This window comes from Hyperolius riggenbachi, chromosome 3, assembly GCF_040937935.1.
Source record: "Hyperolius riggenbachi isolate aHypRig1 chromosome 3, aHypRig1.pri, whole genome shotgun sequence".
Taxonomy (NCBI): Eukaryota; Metazoa; Chordata; class Amphibia; order Anura; family Hyperoliidae; genus Hyperolius; species Hyperolius riggenbachi.
The window spans coordinates 239,608,642-239,623,471 of record NC_090648.1 but is presented as its reverse complement, the minus strand read 5'-3'; the positions used below and the strand labels follow the sequence as shown (position 1 = coordinate 239,623,471).

Genomic DNA, 14,830 nt, shown 5'->3' with positions numbered 1-14,830 from the left:
AGTGGACCCAAACTAAAAATACAAGATTTCAGAAATAAAATCTATTTTCTAAATTATAATAATAAATAGCAGCCTTTTTTCAGCTGCATGATGACAAATATAAAATATTTTACATTTATTGGAGAAACCCCTCCCTTCCTTTCATATTGCCGGCAAATAATCCGGCAAACTGGTGGAGTAGATGGTGTCCAGCAAATGAGGAATTGCTAATGGCTGCCCCCTGTGTAACCCTAGTTATGCAAAGAGGAGGGTGAAAAGCATGCACTGAAATGCTCATAGGCTTGAAGGAGTGTTTATTTATCTTTGTATGTGTCAGAGTGGTGCAACTAAATATTTTGAATTAAAAAAATGTTTGGTTTGGGTCCGCTTTAAGTGTGAAAGGTGCCATAGGAAAACATGGGACTTACTTTGAAAATTAGTTGATCTTTCAGTTATAACTGAGAGCAACTGTTTAAATGTAAATGGAGCCTCATGCTAACATCAGTTACAATGCTCCAAAACAATATTCCAAAAAGGTATTTAAACATACAAAGACAGTGATCGCAAGGGATGTGATGCAAAATTAAGCATTTTCTCCCTTTGAATAACAACTTGTGATGTTTTGTTCACACCTTTCAGGTCAAACAATTTACAGAATGCTTTTTTTTTTGTATAAGTGTGTTATCTTACCTGATAATGGAATAGAAATGCAAGTCAGAGTGAACTACCTTTATGTTAAAATGCATCCAGCTATATGGTTTACAGTTGCTAGGAGTCATGGTACCATTAACTCTGGGAGGAAGTTTTCTAGATATGGCTCAGGTGTTAAATATTGACTGAACATTCCAATACAGGCCATAGGCTTACGTTCTCAGTGTGAAAGGAATATGAGTGTTTAGCTGGCACAGGGTTGAATGCGTTGCATTGGTCTTCTGGGTAACATGAACACCAGCAACAAGAACCAATCCAGGCCATTAAAACAACCTTGATCTGGACATACACAGCATCCTATACAATAAAATGCAAGTGTCCCTGCGCCATCAGCTGAATGGTTTTGTGTCCCTGGCTTTTTTGTACTGAGCATGTGCGCAGCCAGGGCAGTTAGGACACAGGGCCGGACCTGACAGTTTGCTCTCTGTGGTTCACAGAGGTTCTCATTGCATTGTGGGAAATAACAGCTTTTTCTCAACTGCCAAGCAAGCAAGCAGCCCCCTGTGTGCATATACTTCAGACAGTGGTGGGGAATGAGCAAGCAGGAACAGTTTGTGTGCGCATTGCGGGTGGGGAGGGGTGTAGCGGCTGTGACCTAGCGCCCGTTTTACTAGTATAAAATAAGTCCCTTATTTAGCCAAATCATATTGCTTAACATTTTCACAAGGAAAATCCCTGTACAGTTTGTATAAGCAGACATGAAGTTACAAAGGAAGTACTAGGTAGAAAAAACAATCTTGTAAAAGTAATATCTTTTAATGGCATGACGTGTATGAAGTGCTTAAAGGACCACTACCGCGAATCATTTAATTTTCAGCTATCCCACAGTAGATATAACAAGTATATACCGTCCTTGCTGTATTTTTTTTTCGTGATGGCCCTTTAATTTACCACATATCAATGTAATCTTTTTCCGTCAGTCCCTCATATAACGCTGACTGACTTTTTTAACTAGCAGTCACAGCAGGGGGAGCTTTTCAGGTTTTGGGTAAAAGAAAAAAAAAAAAAAAAAAAAAAAAAAAAGAAGGATGGTATAGCCCTGCTTTTACAACTGCCGAAAACTGTAATGCAGGATCTCACCTGCTGCACGTCTTCCCCATCACAAACCTTTGCAAGGACGCCCGCACTCTGGCATTCAACAGGCTTTAAGGGAGGCAGCTGTCAGAGCAGACTCTGCTGCGCAATGAGCCGATCTCCCTCACCATCCATTTGCCGATTGTCTAATGATGACCTGCGGCTAATGAGCCGGTTCTGCTGTCTGTCGCCGCGGCTCTGCCCCCATGATGACGTCGGGCTTAATAAGTCGGTTTTTAATAAGCCACTCCTCCTCTCCATTCATTTGCCGACGCTCGGCTATTTTGCACTGGCGCGCAAGCGCGGTGTAGTAGTTGCTTGCATGCCAGTGCAAATCAGATGAGCATTGGCAAATAAATGGAGAGGAGGAGCTGCCTATTAAAAACCGGCTCATTGCGCCCGACATCATCATGGGGGCAGAGCCGCGGCGACAAACAGCAAAGCTGGCTCATTAGTCGCAGGTCATCATTAGACAATTGGCAAATGGATGGTGAGGGAGAGCGGCTAATTGCGCAGCAGAGTCTGTGCTGACAACCAGTGGCGCACCTAGGGAATTTGATACTTGGTGCTGGTTATTACAAGACACCCACCACCACCACCACCCCTCCCAACCTCCCCCCCCCCCCCCAAAAAAAGGAGCAAGCGTGGGTAATGCCAGGTATAGGTGCTCCCTGTATAGTTATGTGGGCAGCATTTCACCAGAAATCGTAAAGTGGGCAGCATTTCACCAGAAGATAATCCTAGAGTGGGCAGCATTTCACCAGAAATTAATCGTAAAGTGGGCAGCATTTCACCATGAATTAATCGTAAAGTGGGCAGCATTTCACAAGAAATTCATCATAAAGTGGGCAGCATTTCACAAGAAATTAATCGTAAAGTGGGCAGCATTTCACCATAAAATAATCGTAAAGAGAGCAGCCTTTCACCACAAATCGTAAAGTGGGCAGCATTTCACCAGAAAATAATCGCTATGTGGGGAGCATTCACCAGAAAATATTCACTATGTGGGGAGCATTCACCAGAAAATAGTCGCTATGTGGGGAACATTCACCAGAAAATAATCGTTATTTGGGGAGTATTCACCAGAAAATATTTGCTATGTGGGGAGCATTCACCAGAAAATATTCCCTATGTGGGGAGCATTCACCAGAAAGTATTCGCTATGTGGGGAGCATTCACCAGAAAATAATCGCTATGTGGTGAGATTCACCAGAAAATATTCGCTATGTGGGCAGCATTCACCAGAAAATAATCGCTATGTGGGGAGCATTTACCAGAAAATAATCGCTATGTGGGAAGCATTCACCAGAAAATATTCGCTATGTGGGGAGCCTTCACCAGAAAATAATCGCTATGTGGGCAACAGTCACCAGAAAATAATCGCTATGTGGGGAGCATTCACCAGAAAATAATCGCTATGTGTGGAGCATTCACCAGAAAATATTCGCTATGTGGGGAGCATTCACCAGAAAATATTCGCTATGTGGGCAGCATTCACCAGAAAATAATCGCTATGTGGGGAGCATTTACCAGAAAATATTCGCTATGTGGGAAGCATTCACCAGAAAATATTCGCTATGTGGGGAGCATTTACCAGAAAATAATCGCTATGTGGGAAGCCTTCACCAGAAAATATTCGCTATGTGGGGAGCCTTCACCAGAAAATAATCGCTATGTGGGCAACAGTCACCAGAAAATAATCGCTATGTGGGGAGCATTCACCAGAAAATAATCGCTATGTGTGGAGCATTCACCAGAAAATATTCGCTATGTGGGGAGCATTCACCAGAAAATATTCGCTATGTTGGCAGCATTCACCAGAAAATAATCGCTATGTGGGTAGCATTCACCAGAAAATAATCACTATGTGGGCAGCATTCACCAGAAAATAATCGTTATGTGGGGAGCATTCACCAGAAAATAATCGCTATTTGGGTAGCATTCACCAGAAAATAATCACTATGTGGGGAGCATTCACCAGAAAAAAAAATCATTATTTGGGCAACAGTCACCAGAAAATAATCGCTATTTGGGGAGCTTTCACCAGAAAATAATCGCTATTTGGGGAATGCTCCCGAAATAGCGATTATTTTCTGGTGAATTAAATGATTCGTGGTAGTGGTCCTTTAAATTCAGACACAGATCCTCCTGGAAGGCAAAAAAAAAAATAAAAATAAAATAAAAAAAAAAAAAATCTATGGAACTGATTAAAGGGAACCTTAAGCTTAAGCTTAAAATGAAATAAATATGGAAGCCTGGCATTTGAAAAAATAAATAAATAAATAATTCTTCTGAATTTTTGCCATTACTGTTAATAGCACTAGCGTAGGGACTGCAGTGCCAGGTGCAACTGGGCCTGTGCTCTGGGGGAGCCCGCTTGTCTTCCCTTCTCTCCCTGACGCAGCATAACCCCCGTCCCCACAGTGGGGAAGATTACAAGCAGCACCCACTCAACTCCTACAGGTTCCAGGCTCTGGAGATCCCATCTGTCCACTCTGCTCCACTGCTGCTCTGTACTTCCTGTTTCTCAGTTTGGACTCTAGTGTCTGATCTGAGAAGCAGGAAGTACAGAATGGCGGTCCTGACATCACAATGTGGGAGGGGTTTCACCACATTACCCAGTTCTCACACCCTGAAGAATCTTGGTACCATATCTTCTGCCAAATAGACCAGTCCTCCATATTAAAACCACGAAACCTGTACTGCGCAGCAGGGGCGCAAACAGGGGCCACACATCCAAGTGAAAGAGAGCTGCTTCATAGGACCGGAGGATTGTTCAGTGACAGCCCGGGCACAGGGCGGCTGCAGGGGTGTGGTAGAAGTCCCAGGTGAGTGATACTCTTTTTTTTACTATTCTATTTAGGTTCCCTTTAAAGAGAAGCTGTCAGCCATACAGGCTGGCAGGCTGATCATGGAGCTTGGCAGGGATCGATTGCGCATGCAGGTGCATTTCCTGCTAATCTCCGCCCCCAGGACTTGACGCCAATCGGCATTGGGCCGTCCTGGGGGAGCCGCTCTGCGTTCACCAATTGGCGTGAGGCGGTCGCACAGAGGTGTTAATACGCAAGTACCAGAATTTTTTTTTAAACATTAATTATTTATTTATTAACATTAACCAATGAACAGTGCATCTGGAAAGTGGTTTCTCTACAGATCCAATTCACTTCAGGTAGTATTAATTTTTATAACAGAACAGGATGCCTGTTGGTGACATGCAATATAAGAAGATGCAAGACCTGTAACAGCTTTCTACTGTGGCCCGATCATAATGCTAACATCAGTTACAATACTCCAAAACAATATTCTAAAAAGATACTATCAAACATACAAAGACAGTGCAAGGGATGTGATGCAAAATTAAGCATTTTCTCCCTTTGAATAACAGCTTGTGATGTTTTGTTCACACCTTTCAGGTCAAACAATTTACAGAATGCTTTTTTTTTTTTATAAGTGTGTTATCTTACCTGATAATGGAATAGAAATGCAAGTCAGAGTGAACTATCCTTTATGTTAAAATGCATCCAGCTATATGGTTTACAGTTGCTAGCAGTCATGGTACAATTAACTCTGGGAGGTTTTCTAGATATGACTCAGGTGTTAAAGTGGATCCGAGATAAACATTTACTCATTGCATAATTGTGTTCCTTTCATATAGTTTATAGGGCATTCCTCAAGCCAAATATTTTTTTTGTTTTGTTTTAATAGTCTAATTCCCTATAAACTAAACTAAACAAGCCTCGTCCACAGCTTCTTTTGTGCCTTGACACTGAAGCAAGGGCTTATGGGAGCTCAGTCTGGGCAGGAGGAGGAGAAAATTACTATCCATTGATTTCAGAGGCAGAGGGGAGGAGGGAGGAGGAGAGGGGACTGAATTTACACACAGGCAAGCTGATAGCATCTCCAGTCTTCAGCCTGTGACAATGTGACAAACAGAACATGGCTGCCCTCATTGTATCACAGGAATAAATAATCATAAACTTTTGAAGCTGTTTGCAGCTAGATATACTGTGTAAACTATCTAAACTTTAGATAAGATATATAGACAAGTCACTTGCTATATATAGTTTTTCATCTCGGATCCGCTTTAAATATTGTTCTAAGTGTGAAAGGAATATGTGTGTTTAGCTAAAGTTGAAGAGAAATCGAAAGCCCAATATGGTGTAGTATGTCAAAATTGATTAGATAAATGAAACAGTGAGATGGTAATACTCACAAACACGGGTTACCACCTAGGTAACCACTCATTAGGCAGGTGAGGAGATTAGACCTGTCCTCACTCAGGATTAAGAAGTCGCTCTCTGTAGATAGGAAGAAAGGGGTTAGATCACCTCTCCACCTTGGGTGGACTCAAACATATTGGTAGGTGAACAGAGGCGCCAGAAGGATAAAAGTACATAAATGGTTTTAAAAAATTGCTGGGAGGAAGTGCTGGACTTGCCTCCGTTAAACCAGACACCAAGGACTGTAAATATATAGATATACACATTTATTGAAAATACCCCAAAGATGTAACGCATTTCGCGGGCACACCCCACTTCTTCAGGCAATAAGCAGGGGATAAACAACAGCAATTCAGTTATAGCAAGCAGAGCACCTCTGTCTATGTGTGTTTAGCTGGTACAGGTTTGGCTGCTTTGCATTTGTCTTCTGGGTAACATGAACACCAGCAGCAAGAACCAACACAGGGCAGCACGGTGGCGTAGTGGGCAGCACGGTGGCGTAGTGGTTAGCTCTCTCGCCTTGCAGCACTGGGTCCCTGGTTCAAATCCCAGCCAGGGCACTATCTGCAAAGAGTTTGTATGTTCTCTCCATGTCTGCGTGGGTTTCCTCCGGGCACTCTGGTTTCCTCCCACATTCCAAAAACATACGGATAAGTTAATTGGCTCCCGCTAAAAAAAAAAAAAAAAAAATTGGCCCTAGACTACAGTACTTACACTACATAATATAGACATAATATAGACATATGGCAATGGTAGGGATTAGATTGTGAGCTCCTTTGAGGGACAGTTAGTGACAAGATATGTATATACTGTACAGCGCTGCGTAATATGTTGGCGCTATATAAATACTAAATAATAATAAAAATAACACAGGCCATTAACACATAATCTTGATCTGGACATACACAGCATATAGAGGAAGTCGCTTATTTAGCCAAATCACATTGCTTAACAGTTTCACAAGGAAAATCCCTGTCCAGCAGAGATGAAGTTACAAAGGAAGTACTAGGTAGAAAAACAAAGTCTTGTAAAAGTAATACCTTTTAATGGCATGAAGTGTATAAAGTGCTTAAATTCAGATGCAGATCCTCCTGGAAGGCAAAAAAAAAAACTGATTAAAGGGAACCTAAACCGACAGGGATATATAGAGGCTGCCATATGTATTTTCTTTTAAAGAGACAATGAAGCGAAAAAAAACATTATGATATTATGATTTGTATGTGTAGTACAGCTAAGAAATAAAACATTAAGATCAGATACATCAGTCTAATTGTTTCCAGTGAAGGAAGAGTTGAGAAACTCCAGTTGTTATCTCTATGCAAAAAAGCTATTAAGCTTTCCGACTAAGTTAGTCCTGGAGAGGGCCGTTATCTGACTTTTATTATCTCAACTGTAATTGAACTGTTTACTTTTCCTCTGCTAGAGGAGAGGTCATTACTTCACAGACTGCTCTGAAAGACTCATTTTGAATGCTGAGTGTTGTGTAATCTGCACATATTATAGAATGATGCAATGTTAGAAAAAACACCATATACCTGAAAGTAAAAGTATGAGAATATTTTCTTTGCTGCTAATCTTCTAGTAAGTATTCATAGTACACAACCAATTCATTATATCATATTTTTTTTCGCTTCAGTGTCTCTTTAACCACTTCCCAACTGAGGGGTTTTACCCCCTGACCACCACAGCAATTTTCACCTTTCAGCGCTCCTTCCATTCATTCGTCTATAATTTTATCATTACTTATCGCAATTAAAAGAACTATATCTTGTTTTTTTCGCCACCAATTAGGCTTTCTTTAGGTGGGACATTATGCCAAGAATAATTTTATTCTAAATGTGTTTTAATGGGAAAATAGGAAAAAATGTGGGAAAAAAATTATTATTTTTCAGTTTTCGGCCTTTATAGTTTTTAAATAATGCATGCTACTGTAATTAAAACCCATTAAATGTATATGCCTATTTATCCCGGTTATAAAACCGTTTAAATTATGTCCCTATCACAATGTTTGCCGCCAATATTTTAGTTGGAAATAAAGGTGCATTTTTTTCAGTTTTGCGTCAATCCCTAATTACAAGCCCATAGTTTATAAAGTAACAGTGTTATACACTCTTGACATAAATATTTAAAAAGTTCAGTCCCTAAGGCAGTGGTTCCCAACCCATGTGCCGCGACACATACATGTGTCGCGGCAGCTTTGGGTATGTGTCGCGGCTCTCGGAGGGGAGCAGCGCAGTGGAGGGAGAAGAACTGTGGGCAGCGGCGGAGAAGGGGGCCATCTCCCCCCCTTCTCTCACCTTAGGGTGCTCTGCCTCCCTCACTCTCCCCTCTGATACTAACTGTGGCGGGCTGGCGGCACTTGGCGGGACTTACCTTCCGTGTCGCTCCATGCGCCGGCCGGAAGTTCTTGCTCTGCAGCCGCCTCCCTGGTCTGGATCAGGCCAGAGTAGTGGCAAATCATCCCGCGCCGGCGACGAGACCAGACGGGACAGAGACACGGAAGGTAAGTTCCGCCCCTCTGCCAGCCACCACACTTCGTTCCGGAGGAGAGAGCGAGAGCACCCTGAGGTGCCGCTCTCCTTCCCTCGCTCTCTCCTCCTGGGGGGGCACCTGGCTACATATACTGGGCACATATATCCCTGGCTACATATACCCCTGACTACATACACCGGGGACATATACACCTGCCTACACATACTGGGGACATATACACCTGCCTACATATACTGGGGACATATCCCCCTGCCTACAGATCCTGGGCACATATACCCCTGCCTACATATACTGGGCACATATACCCCTGCCTACAGATCCTGGGCACATATACCCCTGCCTACAGATCCTGGGCACATATACCCCTGCCTACATATCCTGGGCACATATACCCCTGCCTACATATCCTGGGCACATATACCCCTGCCTACAGATCCTGGGCACATATACCCCTGCCTACAGATCCTGGGCACATATACCCCTGCCTACAGATCCTGGGCACATATACCCCTGGCTATAGATCCTGGGCACATATACCCCTGGCTACAGATCCTGGGGACAACTGGCTGTTTGTCATTATGTGCATTTACTGGTGAAAAGCTGTCTCTTATGTGCATTTACTGGTGAAAAGAGGTCTTTTATTATGTGCATTTACTGGGGAAACGCTGTCTCTCATTACGTGCATTTACTGGTGAAAGGCTGTCTGTCATTACCTGCATTTACTGGTGAAACGCTGTCTCTTATGTGCATTTAGTGGGGAAACGCTGTCTCTCATTACATGCATTTAGTCTACGTGTCACGGAGATCTGAACGTTTGGTTTGATGTGTCACAACTCCAAAAAGGTTGGGAACCACTGCCCTAAGGTAACTATTTATGTATTTTTTTTTAAATTGTAAATTTTTTATTTTTTTTTTAATTACAAAAAAAAAAATTGGGGAGTATGGGAGGTAAGGAGTTAATTTTTTGTGTAAAACAAGTTTATTTGTGTGTAAAAAATGGTTAGGGTGTAGTTTTACTATTTGGCCACAATTTGTTTCATGCGACCTGCAAGCGTCCTTCCGGACGCTTGCAGGAAGTAGAAAGAGGCTGGGACTTTGTTATTTTTTCACAATGATCGCGCTGCCGAGCGGCAGCAGATCATTGCGGGGCTTAGATCAACGAACGGGAATGGATTTTCCCGTTCGTTGATCTCTGGGCGAGCGGGCGGCGGCGTGTTTACTAGCGGCGGGCGGCGTGTTTACGAGCGGGAGCGCGGACAGCGGCGGGAGTGCGCAGAGTACGGATTTCTCCGTCCCTGGGGGTGAAAGGATGGAAAAAGGGGCGGAGAAATCCGTACGCGCGGGGGTAAAGTGGTTAAATAATGCACATTGCCTGGCTGTCCTGCTGATTATCTGCCTTTAATACTTTTTAGCCATAGACCCTGAACATGCATGCAGATCAGGTGCTCTGACTGAAGTCTAACTGGCTTAGCTGCATGCTTTTTTCAGATGTGTGATTCAGACACTTCTGCAGCCAAACAGATCAGCAGGATAGCCAGGCAGCTGATATTGCTTAAAATGAAACAAATATGGAAGCCTGGCATTTGAAAAACAGTAATTTTTGCCATTACTTTTACTAGCACAGGCGTAGGGACTGCAGTGCCAGGTGCAACTGGGCCTGTGCTCTGGGGGAGCCCGCTTGTCTTCCCTTCTCTCGCTGACACAGCGTAACTCCCGTCCCCACAGTGGGGAAGATTACAAGCAGCACCCACTCAACCCCTACAGGTTCCAGGCTCTGGAGATCCCATCTGTCTGCTCTGCTCCACATTTTCTGCTTCTCAGTTTGGGCTCTAGTGGCTGATCTGAGAAGCAGGAAGTACAGAATGGCGGTCCTGACATCACACTGTGGGAGGGGTTTCCCCACATTACCCAGTTATCACACCTGAAAGTACCGTATCTTGGTACCATATCTTCTGCCAAATAGACCAGTTCTCCATATTAAAACCACTAAAGGGTGAAATTAATAACATTGAATATCATGTATCGCACCCTTATGGTTTCCTCATTATTCCTTTATATCACAGGTATCAAACTGTCAAACACCCGTGACACGCTGTCTGGCCATCTAATGCAGCACACCAGTGGCACACTGCCTTCTCATCCAGAGAAGCTCACCAGTTACAATCTTTCTGGTTGAAACATTGTCCGTTTGAAACTATTCAATAAATGTTAAATCTTAACAATTTGGCCTGCAACTTAATGAGTTTCACTCACCTGGGGCTTCTACCTGCGCCGTCACTAAACGATCCTCCAGTCCCATGCTGCACTTCGGCGGGGAGGGGGGATGCCCCCCCCCCTCCCTCACCTCGGGCTCTCTCCTCTGCGCTCCCCTCCAGCATCAATACGTTTGTGTGTACACTGTGCAGGCAGCGGGAGGTACATACCTTCCGTGCGCTCCAGCGTGGACGCTTCTCCCAGGAAGTCGCGTCAGAGGCTAGAGAGAGGAACGTCCACGCTGGAGCGCACGGAAGGTGTGTATCTGCCGCTGCCACGCCGCCTGCACAGTGTACACACAAACGTATTGATGCTGGAGGGGAGAGCCGGAGGTGAGGGGGGGGGGGGGGGCCATCCCCTCTCCCCGCCGAAGTGCAGCATGGCTTTCCCCTCATGCTGCAACCCCTCCAGCCCCACAAAACGGCCCCGAGTGGGCCCTATTGTTACGCCAGTGCTCATATGGGACGCCTAGTTTTAGCCAGCCTGCAGGGCCAGTTCCAGACTTTTTGCTGCCTGAGGCAAACTTGTGAGGATGCGCCCCCACCCCGTGATTTGGATTTATCACACAGCCGACAATTTGCACCGCACGTTATAGCTGCAGGGCGTCACAAAAACCACCCTCAGTATAGGTAGATAGGTTGCCATGTATAGGTGCCCCCGTATAGGAAACCAGGTACAGGTGCTCCCAGTAAAGGTAGCTAGGTTTAGATGTCCCCAGTATAGCAAACCAGGTATAGGTACCCCTAGTATAGATAGCGAAGTATAGGTGCCCCCAGTACAGATAGCCAAGTATAGGTGCCTCCAATATAGGTAGCCAAGTATAGGTGCCCCTGGTATATGTAGCCAGGCATAGTTGCCCCCAGTATAGGTAGCCAGGCATAGGTACCCCCAGTACAGGTTAGCCAGGTACAGTGTATGTAGGTAATATGGCGCCCATGGTTAACACTGAAATTGACCCCCCGCGTACCTTTGCTATCATTGTGCTTTTTGGAACAGGATATTTTATCGGAAAACTCGTTTTATACCCTTTGTGTACTCTATTCTAACACTAACCTTCCTCCCTTTTAACACCTAACACTACTCTCCTCCCACTTCGGTCCTAGCCTTTCCCTCTTGACTCTTAACACACACCCCCCCCCTCTCCACTCCTAACACTACAGCTAAATAGTTTTACTGATGGCTAACACGGTACAATACCTTACTGCAGCTAAATAGTTTGAGCTTCAGATGTGGATTAAGACCATACAGGGCCCCAAGAAGACCAATTCATTTTTGACCACTACTTTACACCCTGCCCTCCCTGTTTATCGGTTGAACGGTAGCTTAAAGGGGTTCTTCCGCGAATGAGGAAAAAAAATAAAAAGTGGTTTATGCATAAACTATTAAACATCCTTCTAAAATAGTGTAAAAAGTTTAAAAAAAAAATGAATGGTTTCATCATTATAACATGTATTGTAAATAGTGACGCATAAAGGACTGGGAGGCTAACCCACTTCTAGCAGGAATTGCCGTTATAATCCTAACTGCTGAGCTCTGCTGAGCTGATGAATATGTGTTTACATTGTTGCTATGCAACCAGACCCTGTGCAGAGACTCCTTTTGTGAAAAGAGTCATAAGCTGCAGGGAGAATCAGTCCCATCTACACCATATGATTCTTTGTCAGATTCGATTAAATTTGATTCGATTCATTGATTTGACTCAATCTGACATGTCCGATTCATGATTCGATTCAATTTGAATCAAATTGAATCTACTCATGAATTGGACATGTCAGATTGAATCAAATCATATAAATGAATCGAATCAAATTGAATCAAATCTGACAAAGAATCATGTGGTGTAGGTGTAGATGGGACTGATTCTCCCTGCAGCTTATGACTCTTTTCACAAAACAAGTCTCTGCACCAGGGTCTGGTTGCTTAGCAACAATGTAAACACATATTCAGCAGCTCAGCGGAGCTCAGCTATTGTCTTTCAGTTTCTACACTTTGCAGAAAACTGAAAGACAAGTGTGACCCCTGCCTTACAGCAGCTAATGTAAGGCAGGGAACACACTTGACTGTTTTCGTGCTTGTTTTCTGCACAGAAAAACTGAGAACTCATGTTAATCAATGTGCTAGTACACACTTATTGTGTTGTTCGCGCGCAGAAAAAAAACTGACATTCTGCATCCTGATTCTGCACGTTTTGGCAGTTTTCTGTATCAATTACATCAGCTACTGTGAAAAAACGCGCGCGTTTTCCTGCATGGAAACACACTTAGTGTGCAGAAAAACGCGTGCGGAAAACTGAAAGTCAAGTGTGTTCCCTGCCTAATTCATAGAGAAAACTGACAAATTGCGCAAGATTTCAGTTTTTTTTCTGCATGCGAAATCTGCATTAAAGAGTAACTGTCAGGCTGCAGAAGCTAATTTAAACCTCTATTCTCCTGTGTTAAACAGTTTAGAAGGAAGCCAAAAAGGCATTAGTGAAGATAAAAATCTCTCTTACCTTTGATGTGTGCTTATCAGAAAAGCTGTTAGACCCAAGCAGGACGCAAGCCGCATACTATACTGCAAAGCATTCTGGGGCCCTCCCCTCGGCTGCTAATGAGACGTTACAGCAGCTTGTAATCAGTCCAGCGCGTAGCACTGATAAATCTCCGGGCAGAGTACACTGCAGGAGTCAGCTATTGTTCCTAGCCACATGGCTAATTAATATTCACTGCACACTGTGTTATTCAGTACGAGCTTTTCTGTGATCAGGAAGCAGGCAGGACATGACGACACATTTGGCTTCATAGAAGTCAGAAAAACATGGAACCTGCCATGAGCTGTCAATAGCATCAATCTCTGCATATACTATATAAAAATTATGTGAAGTACAAACGTGGACAGTGAAATGCATATGTAATGTAAGTACAGCCAATATTTAGCTACTGATATATGTGTTTATTTTCTCTGAGACCTTATACCTAACAGCTCCTCTTTAAAGTGTGACCTTGCTTATTGATTAACATGAGTTCTCAGTTGAAGTCAGTTTTTCTGTGCAGAAAACGCATACGAAAACCGGTAAGTGTGACCCCTGCCTCAGGGTTATAACGGCGATTCCTGATAGAAGTTGGTTCTACCACTGAAAACTATGTAGGCAGCAGTTATGGTTGTGAAAAGAAAAAAGCCACCCCTAACAAATGGATTAGCCTCCCAGCCGTCATCCGTCACTATTCACAATACATGTTATATTGATGAAAACATTCATTGTTTTAAAAAACTTTTTACACTATTTTAGAAGGATGTTTAATAGTTTATGCATAAATCACTTTTTATTTTTTTCCTCATTCGCGGAAGAACCCCTTTAAGCAAGTTGAAAGATCTCAGTCTAACAAGAAATGGGGAACTACAAATTCAATCCTGCCAGAGAGCCAGTTTAGCTTTTATCTGCACGCTGCACTACTATTACAAAATAAAATGTGTTCTCCCTAGATACCAGAATTAGGCAGCAAGGTTACCCAATATCAAAATTTAAAATGCCCTAGATACACAAATTAAAGAGAGTCTGAAGCAAATTTAAAAACTTGTTTTTAGATTTTATTTATGTTAAGCATTATGGCAAGTGCTAAAACGCTGCTTTCCCGCGTCAGATCCCCCCAAATCCCCAGCGCAAAAATCGGGGAGCGCATCTTGATAGAGGCAAAGCTTTGTGCAATAGCTCGGATTCTACTCGCATCAATCTGCGCTGATCGCCGCCTCTCCCAGTCTTCGTTCACTGAGAGGGGTGGTGATCAGCACAGATTGACTGTACTGGAGGCAGAGCTACAGCAGGCAGAGCTACGGCACAAAGCTCTGCCTCCCCGGCCAGCAAAATCCATGACTTGGAAAGTTGTGGATTTTTGCCCTGGGATTTTGGGGGTGTAAAGCACTCGTACCACAGGAATGCAGCTTTTTAGCACTGGCCTTAATCCTTTACATAAATAAAAGGTAAAAACAAATATTTCAATTTGCTTCAGACTCTCTTTTATAATAAATAAATCTCGTTTCAGTGCTTATATTCAGCAGGGGCATGTGTGCCCCTGCTAAAACGCCGCTATCCCGCGGCTTAACGGGGGTCCCTTACCCCCCAA

At 43.5% G+C, this 14,830-nt stretch overlaps 1 protein-coding gene across 11 annotated transcripts in view; it reads right to left on the bottom strand.

The window, feature by feature from the left end:
* The window catches only part of LOC137561356 (protein phosphatase 1 regulatory subunit 7-like), a 125,580-nt gene that overhangs the window by 104,476 nt on the left and 6,274 nt on the right, over nucleotides 1-14,830 (bottom strand). For 6 of the 11 annotated variants that reach the window (XM_068272647.1, XM_068272648.1, XM_068272643.1 and 3 more), the window contains one exon: nucleotides 7,025-7,075. The exons of 1 other annotated variant lie outside the window; for it this stretch is intronic. In XM_068272647.1, the coding sequence (XP_068128748.1) occupies nucleotides 7,025-7,037 (13 nt within the window). In that variant the 5' untranslated portion in view covers nucleotides 7,038-7,075. Of the gene's footprint in view, nucleotides 1-5,228; nucleotides 6,654-7,024; nucleotides 7,076-14,830 lie in introns of all 11 variants that reach the window. 4 more of the 11 variants (XM_068272651.1, XM_068272652.1, XM_068272650.1 and 1 more) reach the window with 1 other exon arrangement.